This window comes from Salmo salar, chromosome 14 (genome assembly GCF_965601325.2).
Source record: "Salmo salar chromosome 14, fSalSal1, whole genome shotgun sequence".
In the NCBI taxonomy this organism is placed as follows: Eukaryota; Metazoa; Chordata; class Actinopteri; order Salmoniformes; family Salmonidae; genus Salmo; species Salmo salar.
The window spans coordinates 36,503,527-36,526,598 of NC_138304.1; the positions used below are offsets into that span (position 1 = coordinate 36,503,527).

Consider the following 23,072-nt stretch of genomic DNA (forward strand, 5'->3'; position numbering starts at 1 on the left):
AAAATGGACAGAGTTTAGCACTGGCAGGTGAAATACCAGAGTATATAGGACAGCCATATCTATCGACTAAAAATAATGATACGTTAACGTCCAGTGGCTCACACGGTTAGAACTGCATAAAAGGTTATATGCATTTATAATGCACTATATAAATGTGTAATGCACAACACACTGTGATAAAATACAAAAACACTTTATTCAACCATTATTAAAAGTTATGGTTCCTTATGAGTCTAATAATGCCTTTATAAAGGATTGAACACAGGTGTCAGGAAATTGTTAAACATTTAAAATATTGCCATCTCTATTGTCATCCACACAACCTAATGAAACCATTCTGAAAATGTGGTATAGTATTTATTAAAGGGATATAACTTCTTTGACACAGCTGGGGATCAAGGACAATAATCTATTTTCATGTAAACTTAAAATAATATGCATTATAGCTGATTTACATTGAGGTTCTTCACTTAGGGTTTTTAAGGCACGTACATATATAATTAGAGGTATTAGATATAAAGAGTATGCATATTAGATAGTGTGTAGAAGATGGCATTGATGGAGCTGCCTGAGAGAATATGCAAACAATTACAGTAGTACTGACATATCCGTGTGAGAGTTAGTTAATTATGATTGGATGTATATGGAGCAGTGTGTGTATACAATGGACTGTGTGTGTAGACTGGGTGGTTATTCTCTCCAGGAGAGGAAGTAGAGCTGGCCCAGTGCATCGACGACACACGCCAGTTCACTGGAGCAGTGTGGGTTCAACTCCAAGACCATAACAGGACCCACACACACACCCACCTGTACAGAGTTAGAGAGAGATGGAGTGTAAGCATATATAAACAAAAAGTGCATTGGTCTGACTTTTCATCTATTCTTGATGAAATTATTTGAGTGTGTGGAAATTGAAGAGTTAAAATGACATGAACCTGTTTCTTGGTGTTTCTGTCCCACAGTTTTGTCATGGGACGCTGAGATCATCGTGCTGTTGTTGAGTCGCAGTACACTGATCCTGTCACTGTGTGCCTAGGGAAAATCAATCTTCAGTTTCATCAGAGGAAAAGATCTCACAGGTTTCCTGCTGCTCCAGGAGTTGATGTTTGGTGGCTGCTTGAACCACATATTTCCCTTGGAATCTCCACACACCACCAACTCTGGAGACAGGACAGAAATTACAGAGCAGTTAATAAATTATTCATATAACAACTTGTTTACAGATGCTTCACAATATGTATCAAAATGTGTATGATTATGCTGATGGTCACCCTGACACCCCAAACCACGGCTCTGGCTGTTATCTGTGACTGATAAGAGGACCTCTCCTCCCTGCATCTCGTGGCTATTTTGGCCTTCTCATGAAAGCGTAAGTCAATTGAATTGTATGTTGTTCTGACTGCAGGCCTGTCGTAGATCATGAACCTTCTGAGCCTGACCCCACCACCTCTCCATCCCCCTGACCCTTACCATTCCACCCCTAACACACTGTCACTGTTACTCTTCTCATGTTTCAGAGTGAGTTTGAGGTATAAACAAGAATGAGAAAGAGTAAGAAAGAGAGTTAAGACTGTTCCTACCTTCACTCTGCACCGGCACAACCAAGCAGCAGCAAGCGTTGACGTAAGAAACCACTAACTTCCCCTGTTGACTTCCTGAGTCTCTCACTTTCTCTTTCTCTCTCCCCCATTATCTCTGCCTCTGGCAAATCAATGAAACAGTAAATCCTTCAAACTACCAATCAATTTCTCTCATCTATTTAGCCATCTACAGCATCTAGTGACCTTTGATTTAGATGACCAGTTTTATACAGTACCAGTGGTGTCAGCTTAAATAAATGTCGTTTCCAGATTTCAAATCTAAAGTTCTATGAACATGTATAGCATATTACACTGAAACAAATATTTGTTTTGTCTAGTTTTGAGAAGACACACAGTAACTTAACATTTTAAGGCAGCAGAATAACTTCAAAATCTAACTGAAAATCAAGTTGAATTGAGTTATTAACCTGACCTGATATGAGACTGTCCCTTGTGGCAAGACGTGACATCCCAGATAGTCAGACACTACCTAGACAATACAGACTAAATGGATCCTACATATTATTCATCTAAAAGCACAGACTGACTCTTTCATTAAATAAATGTTATTGAATATAATGTTTTTTTTAACGATTTTGTGGTAAAAATACACAATGTTACCAGCTGTAAATAAGGATCCGTTAACAGTCAAATATGAAAACCATTCCACAAATCAATTAGGAGAAGAATCTTGTCAAAATGTTCAAAAATATCTTTACTATATTTTCACATAGGAATTGTAATTATGTTCCTATTTGTTCCATCTGTTCTGAGACGACATTAAACTTGTGTGTGGATCCCCAGGGTATGCAGGTGCCACGTATTGAGACACTGGACTCTCTCCTATGTGAGTTCTCTGATGTGATGTCATGTTAGAGCGCTGGGTGAAGCATTTCCCACATTGTGTGCACTCGAAGGGCTTCTCCCCACTGTGGACTACAGCATGTCTGATCAGGTTGCACTGTTTGGTGAAACTCCTGCCACACTGTTCACAGGTGTACGGTTTCTCTCAGGTGTGACTCCGGAGGTGTACTTAGAGCTCGCTGAAACCCTGGAAGCTCTTCCCACAGAAGGTGCAGCTGAAACGCCTCTCGAGTCCTCATTCTCTTCACCACCTCATTCTCTTCCAGACATCCTCTGGTCTGATGAAACAAAAATAGAACTGATTGGCTATAATGTCCATCGTTATGTTTGGAGGAAAAAGGGGGAGGCTTGCAAGCCGAAGAACACCATCCCAACTGTGAAGCACGGGGGTGGCAGCATCATGTTGTGGGGGTGCTTTGCTGCAGGAGGGACTGGTGCACTTCAAAATAGATGGCTTCATGAGGATGGAACATAATGTGGATATATTGAAGCAACATCTCAAGACATCAGTCAGGAAGTTAAAGCTTGGTCGCAAATGGGTCTTCCAAATGGACAATGACCCCAAGCATACTTCCAAAGTTGTGGCAAAATGGCTTAAGGACAACAAAGTCAAGGTATTGGAGTGGACATCACAAAGCCCTGACCTCAATCCCAAAGAAAATTTGTGGGCAGAACTGAAAAAGCGTGTGTGTCACGACCTGACCTGATAGAGACGGTTTATTTCTCTATTTGGTTAGGTCAGGGTGTGGGGTGGGCATTCTATGTTTTATATTTCTTTATGCTGGGCCGAGTATGGTTCCTAATCAGAGGCAGCTGTCTATCGTTGTCTCTGATTAGGAATCATACTTAGGCAGCCTTTTCCCACCTGTGTTTTGTGGGTAGTTATTTTCTTTTTTGTATTCGTTACCTGACGGAACTGTTTGGCTTTTCGTTTTGTTTCTTTGTTATAGGGTTTCATTGTTTAATAAATAATATGAACACTTACCATGCTGCGCTTTGGTCCCCTCTCTACGACAGTCGTAACAGTGTGCGAGCAAGGAGGCCTATAAACCTAGCTCAGTTACACCAGCTCTGTCAGGAGGAATGGGAAACTGTGAAAAACTGAGTTTAAATGTATTTGTCTCTGGCGTATGTAAATGTCTGACTTAAACTGTATATATATACATTATAGGTATTTATATTCTGGTCTCTGACTTTGCTCATTCTGATAATTCTTCATTTCTTTCTTTATGAAATGCTATTTTTTTAAATATCAGGATATTGTGTGTATTGTTTTTTTTTATTGTATTTTTGTTGCTAGGTATTAATGTAATGTTGGTACTAGAAAAATTAAGCATTTTGCTACACTCATGATAATGTCTGCAAATCTGTGTACGCCACCAATACATTTTGATTTGAAAGAGCAGTATCCCTTACGGACGCACCCACCCTCTCCAGTGATCCTGAGCTCTTCCTGAGGGTCAGTCTTCCACACATCCTCTCCTGTTCCCTCATCTTTAATCAGAGAAGGTTCAGTCTCCACTCTCTGCTCCACATCTGTAGACTGTAACAGGGGACAGAAGTTATTATTCTGGACACAGACCATTTCAAAAATATATAGATTTTTTAGTTACCTTTATTTTGCCAGGAAAAGCCCATTGAGACAGAGGACAGTCTCTTTTGCAAGCGAGACCTGGCCAAGAAAGTAGCAGCAATCAATAAAACATTTAAAACATTCAATAAGCACCTCAATACAATATCAGCCTCCAGGAAACATTTACACTCCTCCTGAACAGAGTTTGGTACCAGAGTTTTAAACTCACTGAGGGGCACTAGCTTAGTACATCTAGTTGAAGCATACTTTGTAGAAGATGTCATGCTTCTGGTGCACAATAGAAGGCAGTCTTTCTTAACTCAGTAACTGCAGGCTACAGAGGTAACATCTGGTAAGGAGAGCAGGCTAGGTAAATAGGGAGTTTACCCAGAACAGAAGGGCTTTGTATATGAACACATATCTAATGCTTTTCATACTCATGAATCACACAAAAGCGGTGAATTCTCCTGATATTCCAATAACAGAATTGATCCAAGAGCTCAGGTCTCTGTAAATGCAAGTCAAACTAAATACATGCTCATCAACCGATCGCTGCCCGCACCTGCCCGCCTATCCAGCATCACTACTCTGGACGGTTCTGACTTAGAATATGTGGACAACTACAAATACCTAGGTGTCTGGTTAGACTGTAAACTCTCCTTCCAGACTCACATTAAGCATCTCCAATCCAAAATTAAATCTAGAATCGGCTTCCTATTTCGCGTCAAAGCATCCTTCACTCATGCTGCCAAACATACCCTTGTAAAACTGACCATCCTACCGATCCTGACCATCCCTTGTAAAACTGACCATCCTGCGACCTGTACGCTCTCATTGGCTGGCCCTCGCTTCATACTCGTCGCCAAACCTGCCAAAAGCTCCAGGTCATCTACAAGTCTCTGCTAGGTAAAGCCCCGCCTTATCTCAGCTCACTGGTCACCATAGCAGCACCCACTCATAGCACACGCTCCAGCAGGTATCTCACTGGTCACCCCCAAAGCGAATTCCTACTTTGGCCGCCTTTCCTTCCAGTTCTCTGCTGCCAATGACTGGAACGAACTGCAAAAATCACTGAAGCTGGAAACTCATATCTCCCTCACTAGCTTTAAGCACCAGCTGTCAGAGCAGCTCACAGATCACTGCACCTGTACATAGCCCATCTGTAAATAGCCCATCCAACTACCTCATCCCAATACTGTATTTATTTATTTTGCTCCTTTGCACCCCTGTATCTCTACTTGCACATTCATCTTCTGCACATCTACCATTCCAGTGTTTAATTGCTATATTGTAATTACTTCGCCACTACGGCCTATTTATTGCTTTACCTCCCTTATCCTACCTCATTTGCACACACTGTATATAGACTTTTTCTACTGCATTATTGACTGTATGTTTGTTTATTCCATGTGTAACTCTGTGTTGTTGTATGTGTCGAACTGCTTTGCTTTATCCTGGCCAGGTTGCAGTTGTAAATGAGAACTTGTTCTCAACTAGCCTACCTGGTTAAATAAAGAACTTGTTCTCAACTAGCCTACCTGGTTAAATAAAGGTGAAATATTTTTTTTTGTAAAAGGTGATGTATCACACATGGGGTTGAGAGTCCTCTTCAACAGCCATCTTGCTGTCTCTCCACTGTGAGGTACTCCTCTGCTTGTTCAAAACAATCTTGACTGGATATGAAGATCTCTCTGATGCCATGAGGTAAAAACCTGGAAAATAATTGTATTCAGTCAAATATTAGGGCTATTCAAACATTCTGGTTTTGCACATGCAATCAATATTACAATGAATAATAACACAACTACCTTTTCGTCCTCGTGTCTTCTTCAGCTCGCTCTCCATCACTTGACACTTCCTTTTCAGTACATCAATATCTCGCTGACTTTGGGTCATTTCCAAACGTATAACAGCACAGCTATCATCTACACGTTGGTTTATTTCTGCTACAGCTGCTTTAGCTAACACCTCCATAATGGATAATAACTGCACCTGAAAATGGCAGCCCACCATCTTGTCCTGCACAAAATATAGATTTTTATTCTCTATTTGAAGTAAAAAGTCTACAATTTCCAAGCTAATTAGCAATAAACAGTTCGTAGATGTTGCTAAATGACAACAATTTAGTGAAGTGGGAGATGCATGAGCAATTGCAATCACACTTCCGTTCAACTCATGATGCAACTATTTATTACCGTAAATATGGGACTGCAACAGCCATTGAAAATTCTTAGAATTAGCACTGGAAAGTCAAACACTGTACCAGATTATATTCTAGTCTGAATTTACAGTGTAGGGTAGCCATATCTATTGACTAAAAAATAAGACGCTTTACTATCTGAATAAATTCTTTAGATTGTAAAACGTCTTGTGCTTTTAGCCAAAAGATATGGCTACATGAAGGGGAGCGTGCAGTGCAATGCAATGGCTCACATGGTTATCAAGCATAAAAGGCTATAGATGCATAGTGCACGACACACTGTGGTGAAACGTAAATATATGATCAAATATTGTCATTTCCATTCTCATGAACACAATCTAAAGAAACCTGTCTGAAAATGTGGTATGGCATTTATTAAAGGATAGAAAAAGGTATAACTGATGAGACACGCTGTACCAAAATGAATGAATGTCGGGAATCAATGCAATTGCACATTAGATGAGGCCTTCTCAGTAGGAGGAGCCTAGTATTTCTTGCTTACGGCATTCAATTGACAAAACAGTACGTTCTAAATACTTTGTAATACGATTAGTACACAGTGTGCAGTTGAAGTAATTGTTACAGAAAAACTATGCAATTATGAACTATTTATTCCATCTGTTCTGAGACAACATTAAACTTGTGTGTGGATCCCCTGGGTATGCAGGTGCCACGTATTGAGATACTGGACTCTCTCCTATGTGAGTTCTTTGATGTGACTTCATTTTGGAGCGCTGGGTGAAGCATTTCCCACATTGTGTGCACTCGTAGGGCTTCTCCCCGGTGTGGACCAGAGCATGTCTGATCAGGTTGCACTGCTTGGTAAAACTCCTGCCACACTGTTCACAGGTGTACGGTTTCTCTCCGGTGTGACTCCGGAGGTGTACTTTGAGCTGGCAGAGACGCTGGAAGCTCTTCCCACAGAAGGTGCAGCTGAACCGCCTCTCGGTGGTGCCACCTGATCTCCACTGAGTCCTCATTCTCTTCACCATGTTAAAACTACTGTGACTCAGGCTGTATCCAGAGAAGGTGGAGGTGGTGGCCATGTTTGACCCTGTCATGCACTCACTCAATCGCACAGTCGCTTCTGAAGCCCTGTATTGATGCAGTCTTGGCTGTAGAGCTAAACTATTTCCTTCATTATTTGAGCTCAGCATCTCACTGCTCTGTCCCTCTGGCGTCTGTTGTCTAGTCTCATCAGCCATTGTCCTGATATGTCTTTTCATGTGTTTTGCAGTACTGAACATGTTAGCATGTGGTTTCCATATAGAAGAGTGAAGTGATGGCCCCACTTCATCTGTCATAGTAGAAACGGATGGCAGCCCACTATGAGATGGGAAAATTGAGATATTCTGAGAGTACTCTTCTGTGGAATGAAAAGAGAAATCTGGGTGGCCACCAGGGTCAGTGTCTCTGCCTGGATCCACAGAGGTCCACAGCTGCCCATCAGACTCATCCATGACAAACTGGTCAGGACCTGCCAGGGCCGTGGTCTGATCCAGCTCCTCCTCTTTCTCATCCTTCACCATCACTAGGTCTAGGGAGTCCTCGTCCTCGTCTGGCCGGTGCTGCTCTGTGCTGAACACCTCTGTAGATACGAGCCGGGGTGTGCCTGGTTCCTCTGGATGATCAGAATTGGGGTAATGTTCCACTGAGTCTCTGGGAGATATGTTGGGTTGTGTGATGAAGTCTTCATCACAGTGCCGTTGCTCAAAGGATGGTGGTTTCCCAGGCTTGGAACCAGACTCTAAAGATTTTGGGATCAACATAAAATAAACGTTACAAAAGACCCTTAACAGTTGCAAAACACGACTGCTTTAGAACTGACTGCGTGTCCGTGCGCTACATATGCCAGAACATAAACCACCCAACACCAATGTAGCAATTTGTAAAAGTGCACACCACCACACCCACAGTCTTCCATAGACAGACAGAGCAGTGCCCCTTATGGTCACACCCACCCTCTCCAGTGATCCTGAGCTCTTCCTGAGGGTTAGTCTTCCACACATCCTCTGCTGTCTCCTCATCTTTGATCAGTATGGGTTCAGTCTCCACTCTCTGCTCCACATCTGTAGGCTGTGACGGGGACTGAGGTTATTACTCTGGACACACACCATATCTAACACTTTTCATACTCATGAATCACACAAAAGCGGTAAAATCTCCTGATAATCCAATATCAGAATTGATCCAAGAAGTCAGGTCTCTGTAATTGTAAAAGGTGATGTATCACACCTGGGGTTGAGAGTCCCCTTCAACAGCCATCTCGCTGTCTCTCCACTGTGAGTTACTCCTCTGCTTGTTTGAAACAATCTTGACTGGATATGAAGATCTCTCTGATGCCACGGGGTAAAAACCTAGAAAATAAGTATATTCAGTCCAATATTATGGCTATTCACACATTTGGGTTTTGCATATTCAATCAATTTATCACGAATAATAACACAACTACCTTTTCGTCTGCGCGTTTTCTTCAGCTCGCTCTCCATCATTTGACACTTCCTTTTCAGTACATCAATATCTCGCTGGCTTTGGGTCATTTCCAAACGTATAACAGCACAGCTATCATCTACACGTTTGTTTATTTCTGTTACAGCTGCTTTAGCTAAAACCTCCATAATGGATACAAATTGCGCCTGAAAATTGCAGCTGGCCATCTTGTCCAGCCCACAGAGTGTACCGGAGATGTGCTTTAAGTAAGCTAATGTGCAATAAACAATCCGTAGATATTGCTAAATAACAACAATGTAGTGAAGTGGGAGATGAGTACGCAATTTCAATAGCACTTCCGTTAAACTCTTGACGTAAGTATTCATTACCGTAAATATGAGACTGCAACAGCCCTCCAAATTGTTAGAATTAGCACTGGCAAGGCAAATACCAGGGTCGATTCTAGTCTGCATATACCGTGTAGGGTAGCCATCTCTATTGACAAAAAAAGAACACGTTTTATTTTCTGAATAAAGAATTCAGATTGTAAAACGTCGTGTTTTTTTTGCCAATAGGTATGGCTACATGTAGGGGAGAGTGCAATGCAGTGGCTCACATGGTTATTAATGGATAAAAAGGCTATCACTACATAATGCATTCCTCACTGGTAAAACGCAAAATACAAAAACCCTTTCTTCAACCATTCATAAAAACTCATGATTTATATATGATCAAATATTGTCATTATTTTTATAATCTACACTCTCATCGACTCAACCTTATGAAACCATTCTGAAAATGTGGAATGGTATTTATTAAAGGATAGAAAAGGTATATCACTTTCTTGACACACAGCTGGGGAACAAAGATGATAAACTATTTTCATGTACTTCAAATAAACTTAATTTCATGATATATTTCAAGTAACTATTGCATACTATATGCATTATAGCTGATTTGCATTCAGAGGTTCTTCTCTGGGTTTTTAAGGCACAGTGCTTTCAGAAAGTATTCATACCCCTTGACTTATTCCACATTTTGTTGTGTTACAGCCCTAATTTAAAATGGATTAAATATTTTTTTTCTTCTCTCACATCTATACACAATACCCCATGATGACAAAGTGAAAACATGCTTTTATAAATGTTTGAAAATGTATTGAAAATGAAAAACTGAAATATCTTATTTACATAAGTAATCACACCCCTGAGTAAATACATGTTAGAATCACCTTTGGCAGCGATTATAGCTGTGCGTCTTTCTGGGTAAGTCTTTTAGAGCTTTGGATTGCAAAATATTTGCCCATTACTATTTTCCAAATTCTTCAACTCTGTCAAATTGGTTGTTGTTCATTGCTAGACAACTATTTTCAAGTCTTGCCATAGACTTTCAAGCAGATTTAAGTCAAAACTGGCCACTCAGGAACATTCACTGTCTTCTTGGTAAACAACTCCAGTGTAGATGGAATAAGTACAATGATGTTGATCCATCTTCAGGTTTCTCCTAACATAGCCATTAAACTCTGTAACTGTTTCAGTCACCATTGGCCTCATGGTGAAATCCCTGAGCCGTTTCCTTCCTCTACGGCAACTGAGTTAGGAAGGACGCCTGTATCTTTATAGTGACTGGGTGTATTGATACACCATCCAAAGTGTAATTAATAACTTCACCATGCTCAAAGGGTTAAGCATATTTTTACTCATGAACTTATTTAGGCTTTCCATAACAAAGGTGCTGAATACTGATTGACTCAAGACATTTCAGCTTTTTATTTCTTTATTAACTTGTAAACATAAAAAAACATAATTCATTATGATATTATGGTGTATTGTGTGTAGGCCAGTGAAAAACAATCTCAATTTAATCCATTTTAAATTTAGGCTGTAACACAACAAAATGTTTTATATGAGGCGACAGTACAGAATATCTCCCTTTTAATTTATGTTTTTCCGTTTAGAAATGAAGGCACTTTATGCATCTAGTCTCCCAATTTGAAGGTGTCTTAAGTATTTGGATAAATTCACTTATAGTCTATTACTATTACTAAAATACATAAAGTGCATTTATTTCTAAATGGTAAAACAGATATGTGATGAAAATATCCTCAAATAAAAGGTGAAATTCTGTACTGTCACCTCATATAAAACATTTGATCTCAAATCCAGAATGCTGGAGTATAAAGCCAAATTAAATATTTTAGGTTCGCTGTCCAAGTAAATACGTAGGGGAGTGTATTATTGAGCTAAAACCGCAGATTGACTCTTTAATTAAATAAATGTTATTGAATATAACATGTTTTTTACGATTTTGTGGTAGCAAAACACAATGTTACCAGCTGTAAATAAATAGGTTAATAAAATAAAAGTGATGATCCGTTAACAGTCAAATATAAAAACCATTTCACAAATCAATTAGGAGAAAAATCTTGTCAAAATGTCCCAAAATATCTTCTTTCCTATATTTTCCCATACAAATTGCAATTATGTTCCTATTTGTTCCATCTGTTCTGAGATTACATTAAATTTGTGTGTGGCTCCCCTGGGTATGCAGGTGCCACATATTGAGACACTGGACTCTCTCCTATGTGAGTTCTCTGATGTGACGTCATTTTGGAGCGCTGGGTGAAGCATTTCCCACACTGTGTGCACTCATACGGTTTCTCCCCACTGTGGACCAGAGCATGTCTGATCAGGTTGCACTGCTTGGTGAAACTCTTGCCACACTGTTCGCAGGTGTACGGTTTCTCTCCGGTGTGACTCCGGAGGTGTTCTTTGAGCTGCCAGAAACGTTGGAAGCGCTTCCCACAGAAGGTGCAGCTGAAACGCCTCTCGGTGGTGCTGCCAGAACTCCACTGAGTCCTCATTCTCTTCACCATGTTAAAACTACTGCGACTCAGGCTGTATCCAGAGAAGGTGGAGGTGGTGGCCATGTTTGACCCTGTCGTGCACTCACTCAATCTCACAGTCGCTTCTGAAGCCCTGTATTGATGCTGCCTTGGCTGTAGAGCTAAACTATTTCTATCATTATTTGAGTTCAGCATCTCACTGTTCTGTCCCTCTGGCATCTGTTGTCTAGTCTCATTAGCCAATGTCCTGACATGTCTTTTCATGTGTGCTGCTGCACTGAACATGTTAGCATGTGGTTTCACAATAGAATAGTGAAGTGATGGCCCTACATCATGAGATGGGAAAATTGAGATATTCTGAGAGTACTCTTCTGTGGAATGAAAGGAGAAATCTGGGTGGCCACCAGGGTCAGTGTCTCTGCCTGGATCCACAGAGGTCCACAGCTGCCCATCAGACTCATCCATGACAAACTGGTCAGGTCCTGCCAGGGTCGTGGTCTGATCCAGCTCCTCCTCTTTCTCATCCTTCACCATCACTAGCTCTAGTGAGTCCTTGTTCTTGGCTGGCCGGTGCTGCTCTGTACTGAACACCTCTGTAGATGCGAGCCGGGGTGTGCCTGGTTCATCTGGACGATCAGAATTGGGGTAATGTTCCACTGAGTCTTCAGGAGATATGTTGGGTTGTGTGATGAAGTCTTCCTCACAGTTCCATTGGTCAAAGGATGGTGGTTTCCCAGGCTTGGAACCAGACTCTAAAGATTTTGGGGAAGAAAAAAAATTAACATTACAAAAGACCTTTAAAGAGACACTATGGGAATTTGTCAGTGAGGTCCTTTATCTACTTCCCCAGTCAGACGAACTTGTTGATACAATTTTTTATGTATCTGTGTCCAGTATGAAGGAAGTTAGAGGTAGTTTGCGAGACAATGCTAACTAGCGTTAGCGCAATGACTGGAAGTTTATGATTATCTACTACTGTAGCATACTAGAAGATACCCAGAGACTTCCAGTCATTGCGCTAATGCTAGTTAGCATTGGCTCGCAGATCTACTTTAATTTCCTTCATACTGGATAGAGACAAAAAAATGGTACCCACGAATTCATCTGACCCTGGGGAAGTAAGTAAAAGGCAAAATGCTGAAGTATCCCTTTAAGAGTTGCATACCATGTCTGCTTTAGGACTGACTGTGTCTGTACGTTGGCTCCATAGGCTAACATAAAACACAGAACATCAATGTAGCCATTTGGAACATGCATACCAGCACACACACACAGTCTTCCGTAGACAGACAGGGCAGTACCCCTTATGGTTACACTCACCCTCTCCAGTGATCCTGAGCTCTTCCTGAGGGTCAGTCTTCCACACGTCCTCTGCTGTCTCCTCATCTTTGATCAGTATGAGTTCAGTCTTCACTCCCTCCTCCACATCAGTAGACTAACAGGGGACTGAGGTTATTACTCTGGACACACAGCATATCTAACCCTTTTCATACTCATGAATCACACAAAAGTACATTCTTCTGACGTTACAATAACAGAAATGAATCAATAGGTCAGTTCTCTGTAATTGTAAAAGGTGATGTATCACACCTGGGGTTGGGAGTCCTCTTCAACAGCACTCTCTCGGTCTCTCCGCTGTGAGCTACTTCTCTGCTTGTTCAAAACAATCTTGAGTGGATATGAAGATCTCTCTGATGCCATGGGGTAAAAACCTGGAAAATAATTGTATTCAAATATTAGAGCTACATTTCACACAATTCGGTTTTAAATATGCAATGCATTCAATTGACTATGAATAACACATCAACTACCTTTTCTCCTGACTCGTCCATTTGTCTTCTTCAGCTCGCTCTCCATCATTTGACACTTCCTTTTCAGTACATCAATATCTCGCTGGCTTTGGGTCATTTCCAAACGTATAACAGCACAGCTATCATCTACACGTTTGTTTATTTCTGCTACCGCTGCTTTAGCTAATACCTCCATAATGGATAATAACTGCGCCTGAAAATTGCTGCTGGCCATCTTGTCCAGCCCAAATGACAGATTTGTATTCTCTGTGTAAGGTAAATGGTCTTCAATGGTCTACAATGTCCAAGCTAATGTGCAATAAACAAGCCGTAAATGTTGATAAATCGTAACAATGTCTAATGTCTGAAGTGGAGATGCGTGCGCAATTGCAATCGGACCCCCGTTCAACTCGTGACGTAAGTATTTATTACCGTAAATATGAGACTGCAACAGCCCTTAAAAACTGTAAGAATGATCACAGGCAAGACAAATACAGTACCAAGGTTTATTCAGGTCTGCATGTAAGCCATATCTATTAAATAAAAAAAATATTTTTACCATCTGAATAATGAATTCAGACCGTAAAACGTCTTCAGTTTCAGTCAATTGTTATGGCTACATGTAGGGGAGAGTGCATTGTGCAGTGGCCCACATACATGGTTATTAATGCATAAAAGGCTATAGATGCATAATGCATGACGCACTGTGGTAAAAAGTAAAATACCAAAACACTTTCTACCATTCATAAAAACTCATGGTTTATATATGACCAAATATTGACATCGACACAACCTAATGAAACTATTCTGAAAATGTGGTACGGTATTTATTAAAGGATTGAAAAAGGTATACAACTTGTTAGACACATAGCTGGGGAACAAAGATATTAAACTAGTTTAATGTCAATTTCCTTCAATGATACTGTATATTTCAAGTAACTATCGCATTATACATGCATTATAGCAGAGTTACATTGGGAGGTTATTCTCTTAGGGTTTAAGGCACATGCATATACTCCCCTATGTATTCTTTTGGACAATGAAGCTACAACTTTTAATTTGGCTCTATACTCCAGTATTTTGGATTTGAGATCAAATGTTTTATATCAGGGGACAGTACGAAATGTCACCTTTTATTTGAGGATATTTAATGCATATCTGTTTATGCACGTCATATATCTAACCACCACATTTAGAATAATCATTTTGGGGGTGATTATATTTGTCACACAAGTGTGTAATGAAAATGTATTTCTTGCATATCCCAACTCCCCGAGACACCCGCAGAGAGTGGAGTCACAGGCAGGCTCTCCATTGTCCAGCGGCCCTGGGGCAATTTGGATTAAGTGCCTTGCTCAAAGGCACAAGGGTGAAAGTTTTCCTTGTCTGCTCCTTTATTTGAACCAGCAGCCTTTGGGTTACTGGCCCAATGCTCTAACCTCGAGACTGCTTGCCTCCCCCATTTGAAGGTGTCATAAGTATTTTGGACAAATTCACTTAACTTTTGACTAAATTAAATAAACAAAGTATTTGGTCACACATTCCTACCACGCAATGACTACATCAAGCTTGTAACTATACAAAGTTGTTGGTTCCATTTGCAGTTTGTTTTGATTGTTTCGGGTTGATGTCGTGGCCAATAGAAATTAATGGTAAATAATGTATTGTGTCAGAGTCACTTTTATTGTAAATAAGAAATTAAGAATGTAATCTACATTAATGTGGATGCTACCATGATTACGGATAATCCTAAATGAATCATAGATAATGAGTGAGAAAGTTACAGATGCACATAGATCATGCCCCCAAAACATGCTAACCTCTCACCATTACCAATAACATGGGAGGTAAGCGTCTATTTGTGTGGTATGATATTCATGCCTCTAACTTTCTCACTCATCATTAGCTAGGATTCATTCAGGGTTATCCGTAATCATGGTAGCATTCACATTAATGTAAAAGGGTTCAGAAACATATTCTATTCTTTATTTACAATAAAAGTAACTCCAAAATGACACAATACATTATTTACCATTCATTTCTACAGGGCACAACATTATCCAAAACAAACTGCAAATGAATCCAACAAGTTTGAAGTCACAAGCTTGATGTCGACATTGTGTGCTAAGAATATGGGACCAAATACTAAACTTTTGACAAAATGTAATACATCATACGTGAATTTGTCCAAATACTTATGCTTCCTTCAAATGGGGGGGGGGGGGGAGTAGATACATACAGTGCTTTCATTTCTAAACTGTAAAATATATGTATGAAAATACCCTCAAACAAAAGGTGACATTCTGTACTGTCGCCTCATAAAACATTTGATCTCAAATCCAAAATCCTGGAGTATAGAGCCAAATTAAAAGTTGTAGCTTCACTGTCCAAATAAATACATAGGGGAGTGTATCAGTAGAGGTATTAGATACAAAAAGAAAGCACATCAGATATTGTAGAAGAAGATAGCAAGTAGTGTTGATTGATCTACATTTTCACATTGAAAGTGTTTCCGAAGCATAATGCATTTAAGTTCCTATTTGTTCCATCTGTTCTGAGACAACATTAAACTTGTGTGTGGATCCCCAGGGTATGCAGGTGCCACGTATTGAGACACTGGACTCTCTCCTATGTGAGTTCTCTGATGTGATGTCATATTGGAGCGCTGGGTGAAGCATTTCCCACATTGTGTGCACTTGTAGGGTTTCTCCCCACTGTGGACCACAGCATGTCTGATCAAGTTGCACTGCTTGGTAAAACTCCTGCCACACTGTTCACAGGTGTACGGTTTCTCTCCGGTGTGACTCCGGAGGTGTTCTTTGACCTGCCAGAAACGTGGGAAGCTCTTCCCACAGAAGGTGCAGCTGAACCGCCTCTCGGTGGTGCCGCCTGATCTCCACTGAGTCCTCATTCTCTTCACCATGTTAAAACTACTGCGACTCAGGCTGTATCCAGAGAAGGTGGAGGTGGTGGCCATGTTTGACCCTGTCGTGCACTCACTCAATCTCACTGTTGCTTCTGAAGCCCTGTATTGATGCTGCCTTGGCTGTAGAGCTAAACTATTTCCTTCATTATTTGAGTTCAGCATCTCACTGCTCTGTCCCTCTGGCGTCTGTTGTCTAGTCTCATCAGCCAATGTCCTGACATGTCTTTTCATGTGTTTTGCAGCACTGAACATGTTAGTATGTGGTTTCCATATAGAAGAGTGAAGTGATGGCCCTACATCATCTGTCATAGTAGGAACAGATGGCAGCCCACTATGAGATGGGAAAATTGAGATATTCTGAGAGTACTCTTCTGTGGAATGAAAGGAGAAATCTGGGTGGACATCAGGGTCAGTGTCTCTGCCTGGATCCACAGAGGTCCACAGCTGCCCATCAGACTCATCCATGACAAACTGGTCAGGACCTGCCAGGGTCGTGGTCTGATCCAGCTCCTCCTCTTTCACCATCACTAGGTCTAGTGAGTCCTCATCTGGCTGGTGCTGCTCTGTGCTGAACACCTCTGTAGATACGAGCCGGGGTGTTCCTGGTTCCTCTGGATGATCAGAATTGGGGTAATGTTCCACTGAGTCTCTGGGAGATATATTGGGTCGTGTGATGAAGTCTTCATCACAGTGCCGTTGCTCAAAGGATGGTTGTTTCCCAGGCTTGAAACCAGACTCTAAAAATTTGGGAAAGAACAGAAATTAAAAATGATAAAAGACCCTTAACAGTTGCAAAATAAGACTGCTTTAGAACTGACTGTGTGCGTACATTCCCTCCATATGCCAGAACACAAAACACCTAAGACCAATGTAGCAATTTGGAACGTGCATACCACCACACCCACAGTCTTCCATAGACAGACAGAGCAGTACCCCTTATGGTCACACCCACCCTCTCCAGTGATCCTGAGCTCTTCCTGAGGGTCAGTCTTCCACACGTCCTCTGCTGTCTCCTCATCTTTGATCAGTATGGGTTCAGTCTCCACTCTCTGCTCCACATCTGTAGGCTGTAACAGGGACTGAGGTTATTACTCTGGACACACGCCATATATTTATTTATATTACCTTTATTCAACCAGGAAAAGCCCATTGAGACACATAGTCTCTTTTGCAAGGGAGACCTGGCCAGAAGGCAGCAGCAATCAATACATTACAACACTTAAAACATACAATACAATCCAGCCTACAGGAAACATTTACACTCCTCCTGAACAGAGTTTTGTACTAGAGTTTTAAAGTCATCGAGGGGCACTAGACTACTACATCTAGTTGAAGCATACTTTGCAGAACATTCCATGCCTCTGGTGCACAATAGGAGAAGCAGTCTTGCCTAACACAGTAAGGGCCCTGGGGACTTTAAGTAGCAACCACCTAGTAGATTGTGTCTGGGGCAATTCCACGTTAATGGAATTACACTTTGACTCAGTTTTTTCAATTTAAAATGTATGCAAAAAAAAAAAAACAGAACTCTGCACAAGGACTACTTTTTACAATTTACACATAAAATTTCACAAAAACTGGAAGAACTGTGCAGAAATAAAGTTTGGTAACAGAATTATGGTAAAATGTTCCCTAGTTTCCAAAAACGTTAAATATTTGCTCCGAATTAAGAGTCGAAGATGTCTGCAGAAGGAATGGGCTGTCAGCTATGAGACCTTGAGTAAAAAAATAAAAAATAACAAGTGTTTATTGAACTACAGTAGGTGAAGTGGATTTACATCCGGTAACATAATTACATCATGGTACCTGACCTGTACTATACAGAAATGCATAATTATGGACATGAATATCATTCTCTTCGTGGTGATATATCCTGAATAGCTACACAAAGGTACAAATATGCAATATCCTTGTTTTGCAGTGGTGGAAAAAGTACCCAATTGTCATACTTGAGTAAACGTAAACATACCTTAATAGAAAATTACTCAAGTAAAAGTCACCCAGTAAAATCCTACTTGAGTAAAACTCTAAAAGAATATGGTTTTAAATGTACTTAGTTATCAAAAGTAAATGATATTGCTAAAATATACTTAACTATGAAAAGTAAAAGTGTAATTCATTTCAAATTCCTTATATTAAGCACGGCAACATTTTCTAGTTTTTTAAATTTACGGATAGCTAGGGGCACGCTCCAACACTCAAGACATCATGTACAAACGAAGCATGTGTTTAGAGTCCGCCAGATCAGAGGCAGTTGGGAAGACCAGGGATGTTCTCTTGATAAGTGTGTGAATTAGACCATTTTCCGGTCCTACTAAGCATTCAAAATGTATCAAATACTTTTGGTTGTCAGGGAAAATGTATGGAGTAAAAAGTACATTTTTTTTTAGGAATGTAGTGAAGTAAAAGTAGTCAAAAATATAAATAGTAAAGTAGAGTACAGATGCCCCAAAAACATTTTCATTTTTACTTAAGTACTTTATACCACTGTTGTTTTGTATATTTGGGTATTATTCAACACACTGGCTATTGCTGTAATGAGCTCCGCCCCCCAACAAGGCCACTTTGGTTTGGTTAAGACCAAACCAAATCTGAAATGATTGTAGATGTCTATGTTTCACATGTTTTGGCATCACAGTAGAGCACAGTACAGCAAAGTAGAGTTCAGTACCGCAAAGTAGAGTTCAGTACAGTATATGTTCAGTACAGTACATTATACTTTACAATGCTGTACTATACATTACTCAACTTGTCTTTACTGTACTGTTCTCTATTGTGCTCTACCATACTGTACTGTCCAAACTTATGAAACATAGACGCCTATGATTGGTGACCCAACTGTTGGTTGTGACTACTATGATTTCCCATTGCAGTCAATTCAATTCCAGTTAATTGCGTTACAGATCTCTGTAATTACATTACCAATTTGGTAACAGAATTAAGAGTTTGAATTACATAATAATTCATGAACAAAATTGATAGCAGTAAAACACTAACTAATTGGTAGGTCTACCTTTACTTGTTACTTCTGTGAACTTTCATTATCCTCCCTCCTTATGAGGGAGAGAAATGATAAAATACCTAAAAGATATGTGGGTTTTTGGCAACGTTTCTTAAACGTACATCAGTCTTTACTTGCAACATTGTGTTTTGATGTATTTCTAATACCTTTTAAGACTTTTTCTGGTAGATATTGTCTAAGACACTGTTTCCATCTGTTTAATCAGAAATCAAAGCCTTTGCATATTCCTAATTGTTAAGACGAAAAATGGTTGAAAAATGTATACATGCCTTAGAAATAATATATAGAATCTTAGCTTTAATTTGACATGCTTCTATGAACTTCACATGTTGGTGCTCATGGGTCCTTTTAGATGGAAAGCTGCTAGAGGTGAAGGAGAGTAGGCTACAGAGGGAGTATATCCAGGGCTTTGTATATGAACACATATCTAATGTATTTCATACTCAATCACACAAAAACTGTAAATTCTCCTGATATTCCAATAACAGAATTGATCCAAGAGATCAGGTCTCTGTAAATGGTCATGTATTACACTCCTTATTAAGTTCCAAGGATCTTATGTTATTTTCAGAGGTAGACTGACTGGCTGCCAAAACAGCCAAATACTCCAACTAAACGTAAATCGACTCAATTGCGATACGGTTCTAGAAACATAACGCCCTTTACTTTCATGTCACAACAAAATAATTGAATAAATGCTAAATATACACTGTACACTGTTTTAACGGGTTTTATCACAGTTGCATCCGACAATATTTTTCAGTGGCAACACGTTTCTGGCGGCCTTGTTCCGTTTCACACTAGGTGTTCGAAGCAGGCTAGGTAACCTTAGCTAATTAGCACAGGTGGTCCCTCTGTCTTCCGTAAACACGCACTGTAACATGGGGATATGGCCTTATGGGAGCCATGTGTATCAATTTAACCAACCAATTTAACCAATTGGTGTTTTTTAAATTATTTATCGCTTATATGAAAGTTAAGTTCCTTATGCTTCCAAAACCGTACCTCAAGCGATGCATAGTAATGTAGGGTCCCCTGTACAGAAGACGCCTTCATCCAATGACTCTTATGTGTAATGGAATTGCGAGTCATGATCAAGAGCTACACCTTGGGTTGAGAGTCCTCTTCAACAGCCTTCTCTCCGTCTCTCCACTGCGAGTTACTCCTCTGCTTGCTCAAAACAATATTGACTGGATATGAAGATCTCTCTGATGCCATGGGATAAAAAAAAAATAATAATAATATTCAGTAAAATATTAGGGCTATTCACACATTTGCTTTTTGCATATACAATCAATTTACCATGAATAACGAATAAATCAACTACCTTTTCTCCTTACTCTTCCTCGTGTCTTCTTCAGCTCGCTCTCCATCATTTGACACCTTCTTTTCAGTAAATCAATATCTCGCTGGCTTTGGGTCATTTCCAAACGTATAACAGCACAGCTATCATCTACACGATTGTTTATTTCTGCTACAGCTGCTTTAGCCAATACCTCCAGAATGGATACCAACTGTGCCTGAAAATTGCAGCTTGCCATCTTGTTCAACCCAAATTACAAATGCGTATTCCCTTTGTGAAGTTAATAGTATTCAAAATCCAAGATAATGTGCAATAAACAATCCGTATATGTCCATAAATGACAACAATGTAGTGAAGCGGAAGATACGTGCAATCCTTCTTCTTCTATGGTATAATGGCGTTCGCAATAATTTGATGTGAATTTCGCCACCTACTGTGCGGGTGAACAATTACCAAGCTAATGTGCGATAAACAATCCGTAGATGTTGATAACTGTCAACAATATAGGAAATGCGTGCGCAATTGCATTTCTTGGTCTGCTTCTTGTTCTTCCGCAAACATACGTTAGAAATGCATGCCGCGTCCTACTGTGTTGGGTGAAAACTGTGGAACTGCTACTTCAACCTCCTCCACCCTAACAGGGCACTCCTGAAACTCGGGCACGTGGTTCCCACCACAAATGTAGCACCGTGTTTCCATCCAATTACTCTTTCACAACATGTTTATATATGATCAAATATTGTCATCAACACAACCTAATAAACTATTGTGAAAATGTGGTAAACTAAAAGGTATATAAACACTGGACAGAATTAAAATGCAACACACACAATTTCAAATATTTTACTGTGGTACAGTTCATAAGGAAATCACAAATCAATCAATTCAAATAAATCAATTAGGCCCTAATCTATGTATTTTACATGACTGGGAATACAGATATGCATCTGTTGGTCACAGATACCTTAAAAAAAGGTAGGGGCGTGGATCAGAAAACCAGTCAATGGTGTGACCACCATTTGCCTCATGCAGCACGACACATCTCCTTCAAATAAAGTTGATCAGGATGTTGATTGTGTTTTGTGGAATGTTGTCCCACTCCTCTTCAAAGACTGTGAGAAGTTTCTGGATATTGGCAGGAACTGGAACACGCTCTCCTACATGTGGAACCAGAGCATCCCAAACATGCTCAATGGATGACATGTCTGGTGAGTATGCAAGCCTGGAAGAACTGGGACATTTTTAGATTCCAGGAATTGTGTACAGATCCTTGCAACATGGGGCCGTGCATTATCATGCTGAAACATGAGGGGATGGCGGTGGATGAATGGCACAACAATGGGCTTCAGGATCTCGTCACAGTATTTCTGTGCATTCAAATTGCCATTGATAAAATGCAACTGTGTTCGTTATCCGTAGCTTATACCCCGCACATACCAGAATCCCACCGTCACCATGGGGCACTCTGTTCACTCCAAAGTGACACAAGTTTATTATTTGGTCCCATATTCCTAGCATGCAATGACTACATCAAGCTTGTGACACTACAAACTTGGATGCATTTGCATTTTTTTTGGTTGTGTTTCAGATTGTTGCACTCAATAGAAATCTATGGTAAATATTGTATTAATACACCATAAGTACTTATGACACTTTTAAATGGGGGTACTATATACATAAAGTGCATTCATTTCTAAACGGTAAAATAGATATGTATGAAAATACCCTCAAATTAAAGGTGATATTAAGTTATGTCGCCTCATATAAAACATTTGATCTCAAATCCAAAATGCTGTAGTATAGAGCCAAATTAAACATTTTAGCTTCACTGTACAAATAAATGAATAGGGGAGTGTATCAGCAAAGTTGGCAACATCACAGTCACCATTTATGACACCACTGTGTTTCCCTCCCCCCACACACGCAACATTGGCGTCATCCTGGACGCCACCCTTTCCTTTGACCACCACATCCGACACTGTCAAATCTTCATTCTTCCACCTTCTTCCCCAATATTGCCAAAGTCAGGTCCTCCCTTCCTGCCTTTGAAACCCTCATCTACACATTCATCACCTCTCGTCTCGAGTACTGCAACTTACTTCTCTCCGGCATCAACGCAAGCTCCCTTTATAAGCTGTAAATGGTTCCGAACACTGCAGCCCGACTCTTTACCCACACTAAGTCCTCGCAGCACATCACCCCTGTCCTCCATGAACTCCACTGGCTCCCTTTCTCCCAACGTATTAACTACAAGATCCTACTTCTGACCTACAAAGCCCTTCAACACCTTACCTCTAGAACCTTCTTCTCCCCTACCAACCCACACGCTTACTCTGTTCCACTACAGCAGGCCTCCTTGCCGTTCCCAAGTCCAAGCTCCAGATCTTCGGCGACAGGGCCTTCTCCAGGGTTGCACCAAGGCTCTGCAACTCCCTCCCACCAAGACTAGCGGAGCCGGAGGGGATGGCTGCCGTTTTACGGGCTCCTAACCAACTGTGCTGTTTTATTTTTTTGCGTTTTGTAACTTATTCTTTTTACT

General features: G+C 40.4%; 4 protein-coding genes across 7 annotated transcripts; all 4 read right to left on the bottom strand.

Moving 5' to 3' along the window:
- Positions 1–177: 177 nt before the first annotated feature.
- On the bottom strand, positions 178–6,456 carry LOC123726687 (uncharacterized). Of its 2 annotated transcripts, XM_082960942.1 has the most exons (7): positions 5,826–6,456; positions 5,608–5,729; positions 3,873–3,987; positions 3,430–3,515; positions 1,581–1,701; positions 936–1,160; positions 178–807 (listed from the first exon to the last, which is right to left on the bottom strand). In XM_082960942.1, the coding sequence occupies exons 1-4, from the start codon at positions 6,028–6,030 to the stop codon at positions 3,505–3,507; spliced, it is 453 nt and encodes a 150-aa protein (XP_082817068.1). In that variant the 5' UTR covers positions 6,031–6,456; the 3' UTR covers positions 178–807; positions 936–1,160; positions 1,581–1,701; positions 3,430–3,504. The 2 variants fall into 2 exon arrangements, with proteins under 2 accessions (XP_082817068.1, XP_082817069.1); XM_082960943.1 differs by lacking the exon at positions 1,581–1,701.
- A 114-nt stretch (positions 6,457–6,570) lies between these two features.
- Positions 6,571–9,032, bottom strand: LOC123723676 (uncharacterized). 2 transcript variants are annotated; one of them, XM_082960937.1, is made up of 4 exons: positions 8,670–9,032; positions 8,453–8,574; positions 8,179–8,293; positions 6,571–7,964 (listed from the first exon to the last, which is right to left on the bottom strand). In XM_082960937.1, exons 1-4 carry the CDS (start codon positions 8,872–8,874, stop codon positions 6,823–6,825), a joined length of 1,584 nt encoding a protein of 527 aa, XP_082817063.1. In that variant the 5' UTR covers positions 8,875–9,032; the 3' UTR covers positions 6,571–6,822. The 2 variants fall into 2 exon arrangements, with proteins under 2 accessions (XP_082817063.1, XP_045550205.2); XM_045694249.2 differs by having other exon boundaries at positions 8,453–8,553; positions 8,670–8,881.
- A 1,360-nt stretch (positions 9,033–10,392) lies between these two features.
- Positions 10,393–13,680, bottom strand: LOC106569384 (uncharacterized). The gene is made up of 4 exons (XM_014140710.3): positions 13,304–13,680; positions 13,083–13,204; positions 12,813–12,927; positions 10,393–12,244 (listed from the first exon to the last, which is right to left on the bottom strand). Exons 1-4 carry the CDS (start codon positions 13,515–13,517, stop codon positions 11,160–11,162), a joined length of 1,536 nt encoding a protein of 511 aa, XP_013996185.3. The 5' UTR covers positions 13,518–13,680; the 3' UTR covers positions 10,393–11,159.
- Positions 13,681–14,087: 407 nt separating this feature from the next.
- LOC106569388 (uncharacterized) lies at positions 14,088–21,157 on the bottom strand. 2 transcript variants are annotated; one of them, XM_014140716.3, is made up of 4 exons: positions 20,558–21,157; positions 20,236–20,438; positions 17,161–17,275; positions 14,088–16,945 (listed from the first exon to the last, which is right to left on the bottom strand). In XM_014140716.3, the coding sequence occupies exons 2-4, from the start codon at positions 20,320–20,322 to the stop codon at positions 15,819–15,821; spliced, it is 1,329 nt and encodes a 442-aa protein (XP_013996191.3). In that variant the 5' UTR covers positions 20,323–20,438; positions 20,558–21,157; the 3' UTR covers positions 14,088–15,818. The 2 variants fall into 2 exon arrangements, with proteins under 2 accessions (XP_013996191.3, XP_013996190.3); XM_014140715.3 differs by having other exon boundaries at positions 20,338–20,438; positions 20,558–21,153.
- Between the last annotated feature and the right edge of the window lie 1,915 nt (positions 21,158–23,072).